Genomic DNA, 22,353 nt, shown 5'->3' on the forward strand with positions numbered 1-22,353 from the left:
GGGTTGAATGTCTAACAACAAACTCCCATGATCTCCCCAGTGTGGGTAGACAAGCACATGCCACCATGCCTGGCATATATATATATATATATATATATATATATATATATATATATATGTGTGTGTGTGTGTGTGTGTGTGTGTGTGTGTGTGTGTGCGCGCGCGCGCATGTGTGCACATATATGTGTATATATACATACATATATATATATATATATGCATTAGAGATTGGATTTGGATCTTCAGGTTTGTGTGGTAAGCATTTTAGTGAGTGAAATATCTCTCTAGCACTCTCTCTTTTATTCTCTAAGCTTTACAATATGTGCACAAAAATGATGTGTTAGGAACTCTATTTTCTTTTGTTTCTTACCTAAATTGTAATCGAGTCTAAGAACAGGTACACAAATCAAATATATTTATTATTGAAAACATTCAGAAGAAAAATGACTATGAATTCTTTTATTATACTAGTTAATTTACCATGAAGTTCTATTTTAACTGAACCAGATACACATTAGCACAAAAGTAATAACACAGCTGCAGAGAATAGAAAATAGCAATACATTTATTTGTGCAGTGATTTCATAAATTGCAAAATGGTTAAAAGGTGCTTTATGGGTCTTGACAAATGGTAATACATGAGAGAGGGAAAGGACATTTTGTCCCTGATGTGGAAAGAGGTGGATGATGGTCTAGAGTGAAAATGTAGAAAACAACACAACCTGGGCCTTAAAGTCAGCTCTTCTTTAGATAGGAACAAAACAGAGTTGGTAACGGGGTGGCAGGGAAGCAAATCCATTGACCACCGGGGTTGTATCAATGTCCTTAGCACTAACAAGAGATTTCAACTTAAAGTTCTGTAAAATGGTAGTCAGGAATAGAAACAGCTCCATTCGTGCCAGACCCTCTCCTGCACAACTCCGTTTTCCTAGCGGGGGGAAAAATCAAAGATTACTATTCTCATTTGTAAATGTCATAATCACTGCACTTGTAACTGGTACAAGAGACTATAAATGAAGGGTAAATTATTGGATGGGTGGGTAGATGAATGACTGCATGAAAGGGCAAGTAATGAGTCAGATAGACAAACATAGACCAAATTTGATTCTCAATTAACCTATACTATTAAGAAATACACTGTTCAAAAATACTTTCTATGTTAGTGTGGTTGTTCACATCTCTAATCAGAGTGCCCTGGAGACTGAGGAATAGGGATTCTAGGTTAATTATCAAAAATAACAAAACAAAGGTCAGAAGCTGAATATTCAAAGCAGAATACACATGGGAGGTGTAGATTCAATATACATTACTCTTATCTTAAATGAGACGAAGCAGGATTCTTGATTATCTTTTCAGACTGCCCTACAACATCAAAATATCTCCATCATCTCATGATGGTCTTGGCATTTCTAGAATGCTGAACTGAGTAAGAATGCTTTGATTTAGGAGTTCATGAACTTTTTTTATGCTGAGTGATTTCTTCTTTTAATTCTCTACTAATTTTAAAGAAATTAGAAAGTAATTTATTAGGATATTGCTCCATTTTTGCATTAATATTAAAAGTTGGAGAGATAAATATGTTGATTATATTCTCAATAACCCAGAGATCTGTGGGTCTTTCTTATTGTCCTAGTCCAGATAAATTTAAATAAGTATTATTTATTCGTGTGTTTACCAACTACACTTGGGGCTCTCTGGTAATTTTCAGTATTTTTGGAGACTTGTAATTGCATAGTTGAGCATGAGGGAGTGACTTAGCAAAAAGATCTGAATATAAACTAAATAAAAACATAGTTTTTATGGTAAGTTAGTAAACTGCGAATGGACTTTGCTTTCTTTGGTATTTCTGTGATGTAAGCTAAATAAAGAATACGAACACCCTACAGTCTAATTTTCTCAATTGTGAACAATGGATGAACCCTCAAAACCTCACTTTCATAACCTGACAGAGAAGAAATCTCTTTACCATGACATGCACAAACACTCTTGATCACTGGCCATTAGGGAGCCACTATGTAAGTCTCCACAGATCCTCATGTCCATGGAAATGAATTTCTATTACCTGTTGAAAATGGCACGAAGTAGTCGCTTTTCTTAAAGTTTCCATTCTTATCGAGAAAGTGGCCAGGGTCAAATATCTCTGGGTTGGGGAATTCTTTGCTGTCATTCAGCACTGATGACAGTGATACTGTTACCATTGTTCCCTATAACAACATACAGAAAGAAATCAAGTTAAAAAGAAATCATAGAACAAATTAGGAAAACGACCTAGTTCACCTTCTGCTCCATAGTAAGAATTAAGTACAAAGAACAGCAGGGACATTTCAACACATAGAGCAGTTAAGTAGCAGAGAGGAGTGTGAGGTCAGGCACAGTGGTGTGGCTATGTGCCTTCAGTGACATTTCACATGAGTACTTGAAGTCAAACTTCTGAGTCTCTTCTTCCTTTTCTTCAGATTTAACTCATGCTCCTCTGACCACTGGCTGCTCTAGTTCATCACATTTTTCTATGTACATCTCATGTGAATCATTTTCCAAGTGGAATAATTCATTGAATGCTTTGGACAGAATAGGAGGTCATTCATTATGTACAATAGGGAAGATTTGGAAAGATGAATGCATCTCCTTTTTCTCTCATTTATAGAATCTATCTATCTTTGTATTCATATTATAAGAAAGTAACTGCAGGGCTATGTGCCAGAGTAGACCTGTCGTCTTGTTTATATTCTATCTATATGAATTCACAAGTACAAACACAGAAATGAACATATGTATATGTGTCAATAATAAAGGATGAAATCACTTTGGGAGAGGGAAAAGGAGAAATGGAATGCAGAGGAAAGGGAAACAATAAAATAAAAATATGATAAAGATAAGTTGATCCAGTAACAGCTAAATTAATAAAACTTCTGGAGTTACACAGAAATTACTGGGAGGTGGTGCTGGCAAGTTCTCTTTACCTAGGACACAAACTAACCTTATATCATTTCAAAGTATTTAGGGATGTGGTCTACAAATCTTTTGCAAGGTTGCCTGCCACACATATTAGAATGCAGTTTAACTGTATTCTGAAATTGTGAAACTTAAAAGAATATTATTGATATATGTGAATTATGTGAAAATTAACTTCTAGTGTCAATAGTCATTGAACTTAGTATATTCATAATCACTTGTTCACATGTTGCCTGTGTCTGTTTCTCTGCTGCAATGAGAGTTTCTTAAGGGGAAGAAATCTTCTTGACCTAGAAAGACTGAAATCTTTGAGAACCATTATGGCAAAGATCATTTGTTTCTTTATATCTGATAGTTCTGCTGAGATCAGTGCTCCATTCTGATCTTAAAAAATTCATTTGTATATTTATCAGAAGGTAAAATCAGCTGTGAAACCACCAAGTTGTTTCACAAAAGACAATAATGAACTATTCTATTTCATTAGACCCATAAGAGACCAGCCATACCACAAACCTTCAGGAGAGGGATGTCAGGATATAAGTTTAGCTGATACAGCACTCACCTCAAACTAGGAATTAAACACGAGGAAGTTATGAGGAGAGGTGCCATTCCTAGTTTGTCCTTTGTTCTACTTACTATTTAGTTGTCTCTAAGGACATAACATAAACAAGTTTTGCATATTGTTCACAGACCTCAACAGTCTTACCTCAGGAGTGTTCTTTAACTGAACAGAGCAGACTGACAGCCTAACCCATCTACTAAGTCTGTCATCGTACAGCAAAACCCATTTCCTCATGATGTTAGTGTCATTACCAGTTATATCTGCACCTGCAGCAGAGCTGCCCCTCTGATCACTATACAGGATAAACCACCAGAAGGACTGGATAACTCAGATAACACTGGATAACACTGTGAACCCGCGAACATCAAGAGCACAGAGGTGCAGCAGGGAAGAGACAACTCACCTTGGGGATGAAGTAGTTCCTGAATTTAGTGTCACAGGTCACTGCATGGGGCAGGCTGTTCGGAACGAGGTTGATGAATCTCTGGACCTCATGAATCACGGCATCTGTATAGGGCATGTGGCTCCTGTCCTGCATGCAGCTGCTGCGGTTTCTGCCAACCACACGGTGAATCTCTTCCTGGACTTTAGCTAGTTAGTCACAGTAACAAATGGGGGAACAGTAGTAAAGTACACCTTTGGCACAATGTCAGACCATATACAACACAATGTGGGTGTTCCAAAATAAGTAAGTGTGCATTTTTATTTATGGATAAAAGTATTTATACATATATTTATACAGAAATATGTGTTTTAGATTTATAACTCTGTCATTCTATAAGATACTATGATAGACCTGATATATTTATTATTTAGGAGCCATAACAGGATATAAAGTATTAGTAATTAAAATATGAAATAAAGAATATAGAAGTCAGATACTAATCTGCATTTAAATACAATATTCTCTTATAATCACATACTAAAGTATGTATATTTATGAATATGTGTGTGTTGCATGTGTACAATTTGAAAGATTTTTCATTTTTGTTCCCACACTCAGTTAAAGGACAGTTCAACTTCTTTAGCTACTTCTGAAATATATTCATATTTATAAAATGAATGTTTCTTATCTATCGACATAGCACAAAATCTATTTGACTTTTATGCCTTGGAAATGAAATTTCAGTTACATCTCACCATCTACACACACACACACACACACACACACACACACATACATTCACATACTTGCTTCCCCTTATCCCTCACCTCATTAATAATAGCATACTGGAACCTCATGAAACTGAAAGCTCCTTCATGATAAAGACATCATCTTTAGGTCAAAATAACAGGTTACAGAATGGGAAAATATTTTTATCAACTACACATCCAATAGAGGAGTAGAATCCAAAATATATAAAGAATTCAACAAATGAGAAATCAAGAAAACAAATAACCCAATTAATAAATGGAGTACAGATCTAAGCAAAGAATTCTCAAAAAATGAAATTCAAATGTCTGAGAGAAACTTAAAGTGTTCACAAACCCTAGTCATCATGAAAATGCAAATCAAATCTTCTTTGAGATTTCACCCTACACCCATTGGAATGGTGAAAATCAATTTTTAAAAAGTGACAGCTTATGCTGGAAAAGTTGTGGATAAAGGGGAACACTTATGCATTTTGGGAGAAGAGCAAATCTATATAGCCACTGTAGATATTAGTGTGACAGTATGCCAGGAAGAAAGAAAGAAATCTACCTCAAGATACACCTATGCTACTCTTGGGCATAAACTTAAGAGTTGTTATATCCTATCATGGAAACACTTGCTCAACCTTGTTCATTGCTGCTTTGTTCATAAAAGCTAGAAAATTGAAAATGAATTAGATGTCCCTAAACAGAATTTTTAAAGGTGGCACATTTATACAATGAAGTGTTAACTCAATCATTTAAGAAGAATTAAATCATGAAATTCTCATGAAATGGAGGGAACTCGAAAAAAGAATTGCCCTGCATGATATAATTCAAACCCACAAATTCACTTAAATTTAGATATAGCTGTTAAATCAATGATAACCAAGCTACAGTCTGTAGAACCACAGACATTTTGTGTAAAGAAGAAACAAAGAAAGACAGATCTTTTTAGGAACGGGAGAGAGACGAGATAGTTATGGATTACTGGGGTGCTTGACTCAAGGCCTTAAGTGTGGATGAGAGGCAAGAATGAGGGAGGAAAACCAAAGAGAGACATATCAAATTCAGCATCATTGGAGGGACTGTATGGAGTCTTAATACAGGAGAAATTTCACACATATATGTATATATTTATACATACATATATGTATATATATATATATATCAAATATAAATGTGACCTAATGAAATAGCCAAATAATGGGGAGGCAGAGTCCTAACTCCAATACCAGCATTAGGTTACATCTAATTGAGTTGCTGGTCAAAGGAATTCCATGGAAATCTCCAAATAACCCAGGCTATTTGGGTCAAGATAATAAGTTTTTCTCCCAAAACTGATACCAAGGTCTCATTGAAGCAACACCTACATAACTCTGTGATCATGGAGAAGTCAAGTCAATGTCCTCAAAGACCCTACACTGATATGTTCTAGCATCTTTGGCAGAGGAATATGCTCTGCACACTATCAAATGGGAAACATAAACACCAACCCAGCCATAAACCTTTCGATTAACAATGGTGTCTTGCTTGCAAGATATGCTAGGGCAATAGTGGCACAAAAACTTGTGAGAATAACCAACCAAGGACTTATTTGACCTTGGACTCATTCCATGCTATGAAACCCATTTCTGAAACTACTTGGGTTGCCAATAATGGAAGACTAGATAGCCCAGGGACTTATGGTAAAACCAAATATTCCTGTACTAAAGCAAAACACATTGACAAAACACAAAACAAAACCATAGCAATAAAATGACTGCTAATGACATTCTGCTCTACTCATAGATCAGTGTCTGGCTCAGATATCTGTAGAGAAGATTCAGCCTGCAGCAGATGGCAACAAATACAGAGATCCTTAACCAGAATTATTTAGACAGTGAGAAACCATGGAATATTTATCCCTAAATGGAATGTCTCCATCAAATCTCTCCTCTTATGGTTCAAAGAATGCTATAGAATAGGAGGAAGTGAGAGTGTAAGAATAAGAGGAGATGGAGGGTGTTAAGAAAATAAGGGCCTCTAAAATCAAAACAATCAAAGGACATATGAACTCACAGAGACAGAGGCAGCATGCACTGGGCCTGCACATGTCTGCACTAGGTCCTTTGCTTATATGTTATGGCTTCCAGTTTAGTGTTTTTATGGGCTTCCTAGATGTCCAAATGAATGGGTTTTTGTTTCCTGGCCTTCTCCTATGTTCTGTTCCTTTGTTTTGTCCAATTCCAATGAGCTATTTTTTGATGTATCATACTAAATGTATTACATTTTGTTATATTATTTATTCTTGTATAGAAGCCTTCTTGTTTTCCACTGAGAGACAGAAGGAAAGGGCATTTTTATGTGGAGAGGAACAGGAAAGAGTAGAGGGAGGAGAAACCATAATGCTGATATATTATGTGAGAAAAAATACACTTACAAAAAAGGGGGAAAATAGCAAATTGGCTTATAATACTTTGCTATACAAACATTCATTGTTAGATTAATTGCAATTACATAAATATTTATCATCATGAAAATTATGATTATTTTCCATTATTAGCAGTCTTTTAGATTAATGATTACATTTTCATTTATAATTTTCCATTTTTTGAGTTATAATTGTGCTGGAAATTTAAATAGATATTTCTAAATGCTGGGAATATAGTCTCAATTAAAAGGAGCATCCAACTACAGATTGTTTCCTTTTCATACCCTTTTTCTGTTCACACGTACATCACCCACATGGTAAATATTGAATTGAAAGCTTCCCAGGACTGGTACCCAGCAACCTCTATGATACTCTCACCCTCCCACAAGTGCTATTCATGCTACTGGAGCACATAGCTTGTTGTGACTTTACTTTAGACAATAAGATGTAAAATGTTCTCATAAATTTCATGAAGTAATATAAAATTAGATTAAAATTATGGCTAATGTGGATGTCTCATCTGCCTTTTATTTTATAAACACATAGGAAGCCAGCTGATCTTGAGATTTCTGGTGTAGCCTGGATAGTTTACATGTGACTCAGGGATCTCCATGAAGGGTTCTATGCTTCTATTAAGTTCTGAGAACACTGTGAGTCTGTCTCTTGGATGGATGTTTCGAATCCACTTTGATTAATACATGGGAAATACTTTCTATCATGGTGGTGAAATAAGGAGTTCTGATTTAGTCCTTTTTTTCTGGAGGACTGACCCTGCTGCACACATTCATGGAACAAGACAGAGAACAGGCTCTAAGATCCAGAATTTTGGGAATCAAATGTTGCTGGCCTCTGCTTTCATCCTAATGTACTGGTCATTCCCTGTCAATTATCAATGTTTCAGGTAAAGGGCTTCTTTAACTCAGTTTCTTTTAAGAATATTATTTTTTTTTTGCTGGACAGTGGTGGCACATGCCTTTTACCCCAGTACTCGAGAGGCAGGAGCAGGTGGATCACTGTGAGATCAAGGCCAGATTGATCTACAAAAACTAGTTCCTGGACAGACTCCAAAACTGCAGAGAAACCCTTTCTCAAAAAGCACTGAAAAACAAAAGAAGAATTTTATGTTCCTGGACATAGGAGTCACATGCTGAATGGAAATAGGAAGGGAGCTTCAGCAAGGCCAAAATTCTGTATACAAATTTGTTCCCTATTTAAGCTTCTATTGCTGTGGAACCAGATTCTTCACAGGTCTATAGATATAGATTCACAGCTTGTCTGTCTTACTACCTGCATGCTGTTCATCTAACATTTATGTTTCACCATCTTTCCTGCTCTATATTTTCCTCATTCCTAATGTTTTTATTCCAGTATTTTGTTGAGACCTTCTTGACTGCTTATTGTTATTTCTTCCTATACTAAATATATGATTTATGTTTGTGCTTTTATTTTGTAGTATTGAATGGGCACAGGAGAAAGAGTGTGTTTCATGTATACTGGACCACTGGATGAGTTTTAAATTATGATGTAAAAGAAAACACTATTGATACAGTTGAAAATAAATCATTGTTCAACAGAAGTTTAAGACAATGGACTTCTCAAGTAATAAAAGGTTTTAATCTACATTTCTGCATTGATCAAAAATGTTTCTAGAGAATCTAATTCTCAGAATACACATTATTCCAGCCAGACTTACTAAATCCTAGGTATTCTACTTACGTTTCAGTGAGGTGAGTTTTCTCCATTCCAAAGTTAAATTCATCAGAACGAAGGAAGGAAACTGAAAGGTTTAGCTGACTTAAAGACATGACTTAAGAATAAAAGGACATGTACCCACAGAACAATGTATACTGGCCATGCCTATTTCAGTTTACCCTCCAGAAATCTCAGACACTGACCAGAATTTGATTGTTTTTCTTAAAGTTTTTTATCTTAGTCATGCAGTTTATTACAGTGAATGTGAAGGACTGAAACTTCTGTAATAAAAACAACACACAGGACACTAGCAGAGTCTTTTCAGCATCTTATAGAAACACTGTGGGTCACCACTTGTGTCCTCACCTGTGACATCAGGGTGCTTCAGTAGGAGCAGTAAAGCGTATCTCAGTGTTGTGCTTGTTGTCTCTGTCCCGGCAGCAAACAGGTCAAACACAGTCATTACGAAATTTTCAAGTGTAAATTCTGATTGTTGATTGGGGTTTGTCTGAGAATAATTTAATGCAATAATCTAATAAATCTTTATCAGCACATCTCCTTACAAACTCTGCAGTTTTATACAAGTTTGTGCATTTACTACTAAAAGTATAAAATTTAAAGTAAAACTTCATAACATCAATTCCAAATGATTATTCTAGCTGTATAGAAGTTTATTGAGTCATGCAGACATTGAGTCTAGTTAATTTGACAAGATGTTTTATATATGGCGAGTTACTTTTTATAATAAGACTTCTGCAAAATATTTATTTTGTTTCCAACAAATTTCTTGAATGTAAAGGAGAAATTAACACATTTTCTCAAAGACTATCACAGATTTTTATTTTTTTTTTATTTTAAAATTTATTTTTCCATTTACGCCCCTCCTCCCAACGCCCTCCCACTCCCCCCCTCCCTCTCCTCCTCCCTCTATGTCCCCTAGGGAAGTCAGCAAAAAGCTGGTTCTTGGAGAAAATCACAGATTTTTATAAATTTTGATTTCACTCTTAATTCCTGACTAGTGTAACTCTTGCAATGATGTGATTATCTTCAATTAAGTGCAGTTTTCCACTTTTATCCATTTAAAGCATAAATGAAACATTTTATTCATTATCCATTTTGTCCTATAAAACCATATGAAGAAAAATGTGTGATAAGTCTAATCTTGGGACATGCAGATTCATACATAAAAATGAACACTTGTATTCTCAATACAGAAAAGAACAGTGGAAGACATTTGACTGTATCTTTGGGAATTCCCTATTAAGCTAAGGTGGGGCTGTAGTGAGATTTTTGTCATTCAGTTCAACAAATCCATTCTTTCTCAATGCATTAATAATTGGATTTTCTCTTAGTTTTAAAAAGTAACATATCATTGCAGGTATATCCCACATTCTTATCCCTGCATCCATTTATTGATGAGTTCTAGATTGATTATCTCAGCTATTTTGGGAAACACAGTAGTAAACAAACACAAATGTGCAGGTGCCTTTTCCGTATGCCGATATTCTTTGGATATAATCTCAGATTCAGTCTCAAACCCACTTCATTACATAGGACCCATATCTGTTACTGTTAAGGGTCTAAGAATTGTTAGTCAATTCTCTAGCTGATTACTCTAATGGACATAGTGTTAAAATGATTCCTAGTAAATTACTACTATATCTATAAATCAGAACTTTCATACTTTTCTTTAGAGAAACTTTTACTTGTAAGACACAGCAGTTAATACAGAGAAATTCAACTGTTCAATGTCCACAGAATAAAGCACTATGACTTGATCACCCTAAATCATAACACACTTCTCCCCAGGTTTAAGAATCTTTGTGGAAGAGGAGGTAGGAATGTTGTAAAGGCCATCTGTGATCAATAGCATCAAGGAACCAGTGTTTTCTGAACACAAAAGGACAGATGAACAAGAAAACTCACAGTGACTGTGACAGTCTGAACAAAAACTGTGGAAGTTTCATCAGACAAAAACCCAATACAATGTTGAGGTGGGGAGAAAATATGAAACACCACCTCTAGCTGATTAGATCCTGGGAAGGAGTAGTCAGTTTCTTACAATGATGTGGCCAAATGGTGAAAAGAGGGAAAGAAAGAAATCACAAAGTTTGGTAAGAAGAGTTAAGAGGATGAAGAGGAGGGTAACGAAAATTGAGGCTTATGTTTAAATTACATCAAATTAAATTCGCAAATGAACGCTGGGCTGTGGTGGCGCACATCTTTAATCCCAGCACTCGAACTGTGAGTTCGAGACCAGCCTGGTCTACAAGAGCTAGTTCCAGAACAGACTCCAAAGCTACAGAGAAACCCTGTCTAGAAACCCACCCAAAAAATTCTCAAATGATTAATGAAATATTGCAAAAATGAAATTAAATAAATGTATCAAGCATGACAAACAATTTAAATACCTTCTTGCAGAGCTACAGTAATGAAAGCAGTGAAGTACTGACACACAAACCAATAGAGCTTTGATAACCAGGGGTTAAACTAGACATCTATGGTCAATATTTTTACAACTGAGTTCCAAGATTGCTCCACCTAAAGGAAGAGTCTTCAACAGATGATGATAGAACAGCTGGAAAACTACATGAAAAGAAGAATGCTGGAAATATAAAATAGGAATGAGCTTCATTCCCTATGACTTGGACTCATAGAATACAGAACAAAGTGTCAAAACATAGATAAACCAGATTTCATCCACAATAAAATGCTAATGCACTCAAGACATAGATAAGAATATGCAAATGACAACCCACAGGATGGAAATATCTTTCCATGTCATTTAGTTGGAAAGGTTTATATCTAGATACATGCATAATTCCTTAGTTCCACACAGAAAGGAGTCTAATGGGTAAAATATTAGAATAAAATTTCTCTGGAGACACTGAAAGGCAAAACATCACATAAAAAGATGTCCATATTCACTGTCTGTTTAGGAGATGCCCATTGAATCTGCCTGGAGGTACCACTTCATATTAACTGAATCATTGTTAATAATTAAGTTTCAAAATTAAAATTTGGCAACTATTTGGAAAATAGAGTATCTCAAAGACATAAAATACTGTATTAATGTGAATTTCTAAACAGGTTCTCAAAAAGAAAAACATAAAGAAAGATATTATCATTAGACACAGAAGCCGCAGTCCTGGGGATATAGACAGAGAAAGTGTCTGCATATATTCACATATATAGCTTAGAGTAGCCATAGGTGGAAATAAGAAACTTATCCATCAAGAGGAATAAGTGCATTGTGTTATTAATGCATGAAAATGAAGTTTGCTGCAAAAAAGGAGGAAGTACTGAAACAAGATGAACTTAAAAAAATGTTTAAGATTCCAAGCAAGTGGAAGAAAAATGAAATTGGATGCTACATATACTGAGTCAGTTTAGATGATCCATTCATCACAGGCAAGTCTGTACATACAGATAGCACACTAACAACTGCTAAAAATGTTGTGAAGGGAGCAGAGTGATCAGTAGTGGGTGTGGTATGCTTTGTCATAGTAAGAATTGCTTCCCGTCTGGAAGGAGCTGGTAGCTGCAGTGCTTTGAAATCACATAAAATACCACCATCATGTAAGTGAAATAAGGGTACAGCTCTGAGATATCACTTTATACTTAGTGGACTAAATTTGTGAACTATATCTTATAAAATATATATTGAAAAGGCACAAATTAGCTTGGTAGTGGTGGTGTATGTCTTCAATCTGTGCACTTTGAAGTCAAAGACAGGCATATGTCACTGATTTTGAGTCCAGCGTGGTCTACAAATCAAGTTCCAGGACAGCGAGGACTGTTACATAAAGAAATCTTTTCTTGAATAAACAAACAAATATAAAACAAAGCAAAAAAGGCACAAAATAGACAAAATAGTCTGTCAAAAGAATGGGAGGATATGGGGATGAGGGGAGGAAGTGGATATTTTTATAAACAAATAAATTAATTAATTAAAAAAAAGGAAATAGAAACATTGGGGATGCAGATTCCAGTATATAAAGTATTGCTATGCACTTGCAGTAATGACGAACTAAGAAGAGTGAACCTCTAGCAATAGACAATCTAAGATCAGTGCAGTAAAATCAATGCCCACAACCAAACCCAAGCATCTAGAGTCAACGGATTTTTACTCAGTTCCAAAGAAAGTCAATGAAAAATTATCTTTTGAATAAATTACACAATACCAATGCATTTCATGCTGTCAGGATACCCAGTAGATACCAATTATTAGCCCCTTTTGGTGAAAATTAACTTGAACTTGTACTCAAAGCCTTATTCTTCCATACACCTTCTCTTTCTACCACATACTCCTCTTTACATCACTCAGTCCTTCTGAAACTAACGCCCGTATCTATCCTTTTAAAATAAAAATATGGCCAGATTTATTTAAATTCACTAAACATGCAGGAATTCTAAGCACACAACATGTGCATTTATGATGCCAGTATTCACACTGCCATGATAGCTGATTATTTTCTACTTGATTAGGATTCTTTCCCTGCTTACCTTCCCTTTGTATCCTTCTTCTTCTCAGTTACAATTTTTAAAGAACAGAGACAGTATGTTCTAGTTAACAAATCCCCTCTATATTATCAGTAATCATATGGTGCATCCCAACGCATAATAAATACTAAAACTGTTTTTCAAATGATACTGACTTAACCCATCTCTGACAAACATTTCAGTGTTCAACAAACCAAAAAAAATGCTCAGGCAATAACACAAAGTTATATTAATATTTTACCTGCTTTAGTTTAATCAGGTAATAATCAATAAAGTCCCGAGGGTTTGCAACATTCAATGATTCCTGATGTTCTTTAATTTTTTCCAAAAGGTAACTTCTGATATAATCAACATTTTTTGATAATGTTCGATGACTTCCTGGACAATAGTCAATTAGTAGAGGGAAATTATTGCAGATCTACAAAATCAGACAGAGAATTTTTTGTTAAGGTGTACTGTTTTACTTTTAGTCTTATGTGTTCTGTGTGTATGCATTCATGTGTGTGCCATGTATGTGTGGGTGCCTTAGAAGTCAAAGATATCAGATCCAATCTGATCTGATAATGGTTTTGGGACACCTAACATGGGTGCTTAAATTGGGCTCGGGTCCTTTGAAAGATCAACACACCTTCTTAACCACTGCTTCATCTCTCCAACCCTTTCCAAAGAATTTTTTTGAGAAACAGAGATGAAGAAATACACATATCCATAATATATAGCAAAACCAACTTGGGTTGATAGATTCAGACACAAATGAAAAATAATGTCCAATTAAAGAAGGAGGTGTTTATCACAGGGAACAATTCCCTGTGATAGCAGAGAGATTTGGGGGGAAAATACCTTCCAGAATGATCAAATATCATAATCAAGTTTCAACATTCATAAATCACTTTAGTATAAATATTACTTGTGAAAACTGACTAATGACTTATACCACTTATTTTCTACAAGTCTGAAGTATAAATTTATAATATAAATCTTGGGCATCTCCTCACCGTCCTGAAATGTGAAGATCTTGGAGCCCTGGCATTGCAGGACCAACCCTTCTCATGCTCCAGCAGATCACATATGGGGTGGATGCTAAGACAAATCATTTTATAGCCCTTGCTCTGATTCTACATAGTTGCAGTGTTGGCCAGCCCTCCAGGTCTCCCCACTATCTTCACAACCAGGGTGAGCTCACTGGCATACACTGGCAGGTGCACCCCTCAAATGATGAGCTTCTTACACGCCCTCAGAATTATCTCTCCCACACCTAAACCATCAGGGTAAGATCTACTGGGTTACCAATGCAAAGTGCAGAGGCCATTCTTCCAAGTACTGCAACTGGTGAAGTGCAGGATCAAGTCTCCCACTCTTACGACCTCAGGGTCAGCCCTGCAACCTGCCACAAGCTACAAGGGAGGGGAGACAATCTCTCCCCAACACATACCATTATAAGACAGATGAGGGGAGGGCCAGGTCTCCTATGCTCACATTTTCTAAGCTGGTTCATATGCAGCCCACCATCCAAATCAATAGGGTCAGTAGGGTCAATAGGGTCTGGTCAGCTGTAATGCCCATGGAGGTACAGGCCCAGCTTTCCCAGTTACTGAAGTTGGTAAAGAGAAGTTTCAGGTCCCTTGCACACCACAGGTGGCAGTGACAAGGGGAGGAGGACATCTTTCTCTCACTCTTAACCCCACATGGCATGTTTGTAGGTGTGGTCAGTTATTCCACTCTCAATATCAGGGCCAGCTCACCTGTGCCTCTGCCCACAGGGTCAACTTTACTATGCTGTCCATGCTAGGTGCAGGGCCTGCTTTAATGAGTGCTGAAGCTGGTAAGGGCAGGGGTTTTCATCTCCTTCATCTGCCTCAGGCATGAGGGGTTTAATGGTAAAGAGGACATGCCTCCTCAACCACACCAACAAATGACATACAAGTAGTAGGGCCAGCCCTCTCCCACTCCTAACTTTGTGGCTGACTCACCTATACCTCTGTGCACAATGTTCAGCTCTTCTGTACTGTCCAGGCAAGGTATAGGGTCTGCTCTCCTGAGTTCAGCTGATAGTAGGGGCGTAGGTAGTTTCCAGCTCTTATGACCTCCGGACCAGCTCTCTCACATGCCACACTCAGTACAGGGTATCTCTCTCACATCCATGCCACCATTTGGCAGATGAGGGGCAGGATCAGAATCCTCAGCTTCACATTCTTTGGGTTGGCACACCCACATCACTATCAGCAGTATCAGCACCGCTCTGAAACCCACGGTCCATTTTTCCTAGGGTTTCAGTCTGTGAGTGACATGATCAATCCTCTACAGCCCTTTCCTCTTGGCCATAGGTGTTATCAGAAGCTATGGACATCAACACAGACCATGAAAGCAACAGGTCTATATACTCAGATATGTCAGAAGCCAAGTTCCAGACATCACCATGGCCCTGTTTGACAGCCAAGCTACCCATCTCAGCCCACTCTGCCCTGTTTCACTTCTTCGGATGTGTCTTTCTCCATCTATATTGAACCATTCTATCTCTGACTTTCCCATATCACACCGTACATATGCTCACCATAGTAGTGTCTGACTGCCGGGTGCCTTGTTGCACTGGGGCAGCCCTAATCACTGTCATTCTTTATGGAGAGTTAGGAGATGTCAGTTTGACATAGGACAATTCTGAGAATATGTATGTGGGTCACACAGCATCAAATGACTCCTCATTTCTACCTGTCTACTTGTTAACTAGGATTCCAGCAGACACATAAAGTCACTGATACTACTCAGTGTTTCCTGGCAGATTTCATTGCCATAAATATTCTTTTTCATTTAAGGAAATATTCTTTCTAAACTAAAATATTCCTGCCTAGTAGTATGATAAGGATGTGTTTAATATTCAAAAAGATAAGTATTATGCCTACAAGAATGTCCTATGAACAACTGACCACACTTCTAGATATGAATGTGATACTTTGTACAAACAACTCTGTGGACATCAACTGGAAAATCAATAGATATGGAACTAGCAGCCTCAAGCTGACCTGAAAATTGCCTTTCAGTTTTGCTAAAGACTCAGACCTGCCTTCCAGATATTCTTTCCATAATATATTATTCAGAACTGTGGTGTTTAATAACCTCAATTTTGGTTCATATTGAATTTCACCTTTGAGAATGAAAGACTATGAATCTGTTCTCAGAATAAAGAATGATCTTGACTTCACCTGCATCCAGGGAGAGCTCAGAATCCTGGCATTCTCATTTAATTTTCTCATCAAGGTAAGAAAATCCTGATCTTTATAATCAAAACGATCCTGGAAAACAGTGGAGCAGATGACATTGCAGGGAGCACAGCTCAGGATGAACGTGGGATCACAGGGTGAGCCTGAAGAAACAATTGAAAAAATACCATTAAAATGGACAAAGAAGAAGTTTTGGCTTTGTTAACAGGTAAAGAGTCATTAGAAGTTTTAAACCATATCCCATCTACAATTTTTCTAACAACTAAGCATTCATTATATGTAGAATCAATGTACCACTTCAATCTTAAATTTGAGATGGCCTCAGCCTCAGTAGTTAAATAAGAACAGATCATATCTGTTACACCAATTTCTATACTTTTAACTATATGGTATTTGAAAAAAATCAAAGATTTTAAAAACCTAATATTTCTAGTATTCTGAACAGAACTACATCTTACCAGAATGTCTAGTTTCCATGTAACACTAAGATGAAAATAGAAGAGTGTACACCTAGAATATCTTCAGTCACAATAAGTAAACCAAAGAAGCAAGTATTGATCCAAGGAAGGAGGAACCCCACTGCAGGTGAGTTCTGGTATTAGAAGGAAAAAAAACATACGAGACTATCTCCTAGTTACATGAGAATAATTTGTAATCTCAAGAATAGCCACTTTTATGTGGATGAAAGCATCCATTTTACAGTTAAATTTCAAAAGGGAGAAACAATATAGGGCAGTCATAGAGACTTCCCCTTTTTTATTTCGTCATTTAAAACATCACATTTTCTCCAGAGGAAGTAAATTTAGTACTTGAAAAATCGATGCAAAGTATAACAAGATCAGTGCTAGACAGAGAGCTCTGCATTCAAAGTGCTTGCTGCTGTTTTAGAGGACCAGAGTTCAGTTCTGAGCAGCCTCCCTGTGGCTCATAACTTACTGTAACCCCAGTTCCAGAAGAACATGATACAGTTTTCTTACTTCTGTGGCACCAGGCACATAAGTGGTGCACACATGTATATGCAGGCAAACATTTATACACATAAAATAAAAATAAACAATATTTTGAAATTCTAACAAAGAAGTCTTGGGTAGGATGCAGTAGGACAAATGGAAATGGAGCTTCCAGAAATGTGATGGTAGGGAGGCATGTTCGAAGCACATGCTACATTCCCACAAAATGTCTATATGAAGCTCACACTGTATACAGTATTAGTGACAATAATGGATAGTTTTTAAAACAAATAAATAATGATTATGTTCAATAAAACTACACAGTATATTTAGGCATAAGTGAGTGTGGAAATATGACAGTGCTCACAATATTTGTGCAAGCCAAAACTTAAAAAATCATTCTTGCATGGAAATAGAATTTAAGGAATAATGTTCTACGTTAATGGATGAGTTATTGTCAATTACTAGCTTCTGGAAGAGGAAGGGTCAATTTTCTCTAAGAGAGTAGCCCCTGATAAATTGGCCATGGTTTGTTTGAAGGTCACACATAGAATAATATTTGAATAGCACAAATTGGCCTTTGGAGGAAATATACAAAAAATATTAGAAAGAAAAGTAAGTATCTATGAGAAAAAATAGAGGGGAAAGCATGAATAGAATATGATCAAAAATGGGACAATTCTGTAGGGCTAGTGAGGTGATGGGCTTTTGAAAAAAAACCTACTACCTAGTCAGCTTGACCAGCATAACTCTTTACTACATTCTAATCATATCCTTTTATGTATAGGTAAATGTAGCTACCACCCTCTATTTAAAAAAGCTTAGTTTTACAGCAAATAGAGATCATCAGAAAAAAAGCCACAATTGGATACATTGCAGATACCACTGATTGTGGGAATCCTACCCTTAACAGATACAAACACATCACAACTGCTGCATCTGTGACTCAGGAAACATCACAGAAGAGGAGGCAGAAAGATTGGAAGAATCAGAATATCAAGAAGTCTAGTAGAAAACAGTCTCTCTTAGAAATGACATTAAAACAATACTGCAAAAATGGCAAAATCAGTAGATGTGCTAATGTGGAAAGGAAAAATTTTCAGAGTCCAACCCATAGACAGGGAACTCCATACAGCTAATGACTACTGGGGTAAGGATAACTATCCTTTCCAATGGTTAAGCTGTCTTACTGGTTGTCCAAGAGCAGAGTAGTCAACCCTGAAATCATATATATGATATCTAACAGCAAAAAGTACTGAATAGGTTGTGTACATATGTGTTCAAGGACAGACATATATAAAATTCTAATCAAGGGAGAAAAGGCTATCAACTATATAGTAGGAAGGGAATGAGAAGGGACAAGAGAGGGAATCTGGGAAGTGATAGAAAAAGAAAAGAAGAAGAATTAATGCTATTCTATTTCAATTAAAATATATTTTTAAACAAGTACCTAATTCTGAAAGAACTAATGAAAATTTTCTTACAAAAATCTTACATGCCAAGCACAAATCATGTTAGGTAGATAATAAATGAAGAGACAACATTAAGTAGGGTAGATAAGAAAGTAGGTATGTATGTCATAGGAGTTGGTTGGAGATCACAATGAAAACACATTTTATGAGATTCTCAATGCAGTAAATAATTTTTAAACAAATTACAACACAATTCTGAGATCATGCAATAGTAGAATAAATAATCGATGAAAATTCTATTGTACTTGGCTAAGAAATGAAAACCTTAAATCATATCAGTGTTACCCAGGACTGCAAATATTGGCCTAGAAGAATCCCTGTACTGTTCAGTTAATTTACTCAAATGTCTGTAATCCAATAAAATGAAAACAAATATCCTCTGATTGGGATCTGCCACTATTATAAATAGCAATTATTCTGTGGTAAAATGATCCACAAAGACAAAGTACACTTGTGCTGATGGAAATGCACAATTATGCAGCTCAAAAGAAAATTAACATGAAACCCTTATCAATTGTTTCTGATTTAAAAACAAAGAAAACTTTAGATAGGATATGATCAACATGTCATATACATATACCTAAACTAAGGTGTGATACATACACCTACACTTACCATTGGTTTTTCTCAGTTCCTCCACAAGGCACTGTGCTTCCTCTTGAACGCGGTCCTCAATGCTTCTTTTCCCCATTCCCAAATTTCGCAGAGTCATAAGTGAGAATCTCCTTGTCTCTTTCCATCTCTCTCCATTGCTAGAAATAATGCCTAAAGAAATGGTAAAACACTAGAAAAATATTCTAGACTTATCTTAGGACTGGAGAGGAAGGAAGAGGGGTAGTGCGGGTAGTGGGAGGGAAATGGGAGGAGGGGAGGAGGTGGAAATATTTAATAAATAAATAAATTTTAAAAAGAAAAAAACTAAAATAAATAAATAAAAATATAAAAAAATAAAAGTCATATCTCATGTTAAGAGACAGTTCTGTAATTAATCAGTGTCAAAATAAAGAATAAAGTGTAAAATTAAAAAAAAGAAAAATATTCTAGGAACAAATGAGAGAACTGATGAGTGGAAACAACACAGGTCCAACCTGTACTTAGGGAAGAGGTCCGACCCCTTCTTTCAGTCTTCACTTTCAGAAGAAACACTCATATAAGCATGTATAGTTACTTACCACGGCCTTTACTAAGTCTTTCAATCATTGGGGTTCTTCCTCTGCCAGCAAACTCCTCCCCATGATCAATCAGAGCCTCCTTCACTGCTTCATACCCATGCAACACCACAGTGGGCTTCATGCCCAAGTACAGGGTGAAGACTGGGCCATAGACTTTTGAGAACTGAAAATAGGAAGAAATCATGTGAATACTAGAAAAAAAAGGTCATTTTAATTTTCATGGTATCAGCTTCATTCCCACGGATATTATTCCTCATTGTATTTTAATATTTTTTTAGTGAGGCAATCCTCAGTTTCAAATGGTTCTGAAGCCTATTCATATAATATTATAGTGAATATCAGTTATTGATCACCTACAGTGAAACATGTAATGACTCAAGGCTCAGGTAGTTGTTACACAAAGATTACAATGAATTTTTACACTAAAACATTCGGCAGGATGTTAACAACCTGAACTCCATGTAGGACACACACTTGCATGCTGTCGGCCCCCACTCTCTCAGTGCCTGCCCACCTTACCCACAATCACTCCTCCCATCATTCCTATCATGCCCCAGTCCCCCAATTTATGTATAAAGACCCTGTTTGAACAAAGGCCACTCCACTCTAACCTATAGAAGTCCGGCTCAGAGGTGTGGAGATCCTCTATTCAACCACAGTTCACTTTAGTTTGAAGACCAGAGAAGAAGCAGAAGCCAAGAACAAAATACCCAAACTACTAAAACTATACTACTATAATTAAAGATTTAATGCTATACATCAGATTTCTGATGCCGTATTTACAGGTTTAGAAAAATAACAAGGGACTTCATAGGGAGCACAAAAGACCAAGAATAGTCAAGACACTCCTAAGGAGTAAAAATACTGTTTGAGCTAGAACAATACCTGACAGCAAATTATGTTATAGAGTTATAGTGGTATAAACCAAAGGGCCCTCACAAAAATAGACAAGTAGAACAATAGAATAAACAATATGATGCATAAATAAAGCTTTAAGGTGATATTCACTTAGTTTGGAAATGTAAATTTGTAAGTTGCCACATTTGATTCTATTGAGCAACCAGATTAGGCATACTGTTACTAAAATCACAGAGAGTGAACCCCACAGGAGTTGTACCATAGGCAGGCAATGTTTCCTGGAAAAAAAGAAACTCAGTTTATTCTCTGGCAGAATTCTTAGCCCCAATCTTAAGGTTTTCAAAAATTAACACTGAATATAAATATCATCAATATGTTGAAGTCTTAGCTGCATTCTTGCATTTCTTGTGTTATTCCATGTCCATTGATCTATAGTTAATTTAAGCATTAATAACGTTTTTAAAGTAAAGCTTCAAATACATAACTTGAGTAAAAACATGTCTCTAAAATTCTACCTGACTTATTGAATAAAATATTACTCACTATTGGTCTTCAATCAAACATAATGGAAAAGGTTGGGCTTCTTTTGTTAAGATAGAAAATATCTACAAACTTTACAATTTTGTGGGATTTTCTTTCTTTTTTTTATATAATGCAAAGAAGTAAGTGTCCTTGCATCTGAAACCTCACTTGTTACTGATTTTCTGACAATGACCAGCTATAAAAGCAATAAGGTACACAATACTTTGCAAGAATTTTGGCTTTGTGATTGTTTATAGCAATATTGCCTCAAATACAAGATTTTCATCTAAAGCAACTTTCAGTTTATCTTCTTCATCAAGGTACTGGAGGAGCACAAAGAATACTTACATTGGTCAAGCACTGGCTGACGTTCTTCACATCTATTTGGAAGAAGTTGCCAAAAACTGGGAGAGGAGTGGGGCCAGGAGGGAGCTTCGCTCTCTCAGAGCTCTGTCTCCAGAGCGAGAGGAGAAGCAGACAGCAGAGGCTAAACACTAGGGCCACAGCTGCATCCATGGAGATCCTTCTGCCTGGCACAGCTGTGCTCAGCCAGCATGGAGCTTTTATAACACTACCTGCACATTCAACATGTCCTTCTTTGAAACGTCATTGACTGATCTGTTAGGTAACTTTTAACCTCTCTCTCTCTAGTAGACTTTGTCCTACTGATCGAGGTCAAAATAAGGTGTTCTTTTCCCTTGTCCTTCTTTACAGGGTATCCATTTGAATTTCTAGTTTAACAGTACAGATAGGAGTCTAAGTATTTCCTTTTTTGTGGTTTTTTTTTGGTTTTTGTTTTTATTTATTTATTTGTGTATTAAAAATTTCCACCTCCTCCCACCCTCGCATTTCCCTCCCATTTCCCCCACTCCCCCAACCCCTCGCTCTCCAGTCCTAAGAGCAGTCAGGGT

General features: G+C 36.5%; 1 protein-coding gene across 1 annotated transcript; it reads right to left on the bottom strand.

The window, feature by feature from the left end:
- Positions 1 to 542: 542 nt before the first annotated feature.
- Positions 543 to 22,005, bottom strand: LOC125412191 (cytochrome P450 2C26-like). The gene is made up of 9 exons (XM_087907918.1): positions 21,791 to 22,005; positions 20,063 to 20,225; positions 19,506 to 19,655; positions 16,451 to 16,611; positions 13,495 to 13,671; positions 9,117 to 9,258; positions 3,918 to 4,105; positions 2,063 to 2,204; positions 543 to 928 (listed from the first exon to the last, which is right to left on the bottom strand). Exons 1-9 carry the CDS (start codon positions 21,956 to 21,958, stop codon positions 747 to 749), a joined length of 1,473 nt encoding a protein of 490 aa, XP_087764044.1. The 5' UTR covers positions 21,959 to 22,005; the 3' UTR covers positions 543 to 746.
- Positions 22,006 to 22,353: the final 348 nt, after the last annotated feature.

The sequence above is a fragment of the Myodes glareolus genome, chromosome 7 (genome assembly GCF_982192425.1).
Source record: "Myodes glareolus chromosome 7, mMyoGla1.1, whole genome shotgun sequence".
NCBI classification, from domain to species: domain Eukaryota; kingdom Metazoa; phylum Chordata; class Mammalia; order Rodentia; family Cricetidae; genus Myodes; species Myodes glareolus.

Excerpts from the sequence above, each read along its gene's own strand:
- LOC125412191 (XM_087907918.1), bottom strand. The coding sequence starts at position 21,958 with ATGGATGCAGCTGTGGCCCTAGTGTTTAGCCTCTGCTGTCTGCTTCTC. Across the intron at positions 2,205-3,917 it reads GGAACTACTTCATCCCCAAG|GGAACAATGGTAACAGTATC; the intron begins GTGAGTTGTCTC and ends ATGTTGTTATAG. Across the intron at positions 929-2,062 it reads CTTCGTGCCATTTTCAACAG|GAAAACGGAGTTGTGCAGGA; the intron begins GTAATAGAAATT and ends TCCCCCCGCTAG.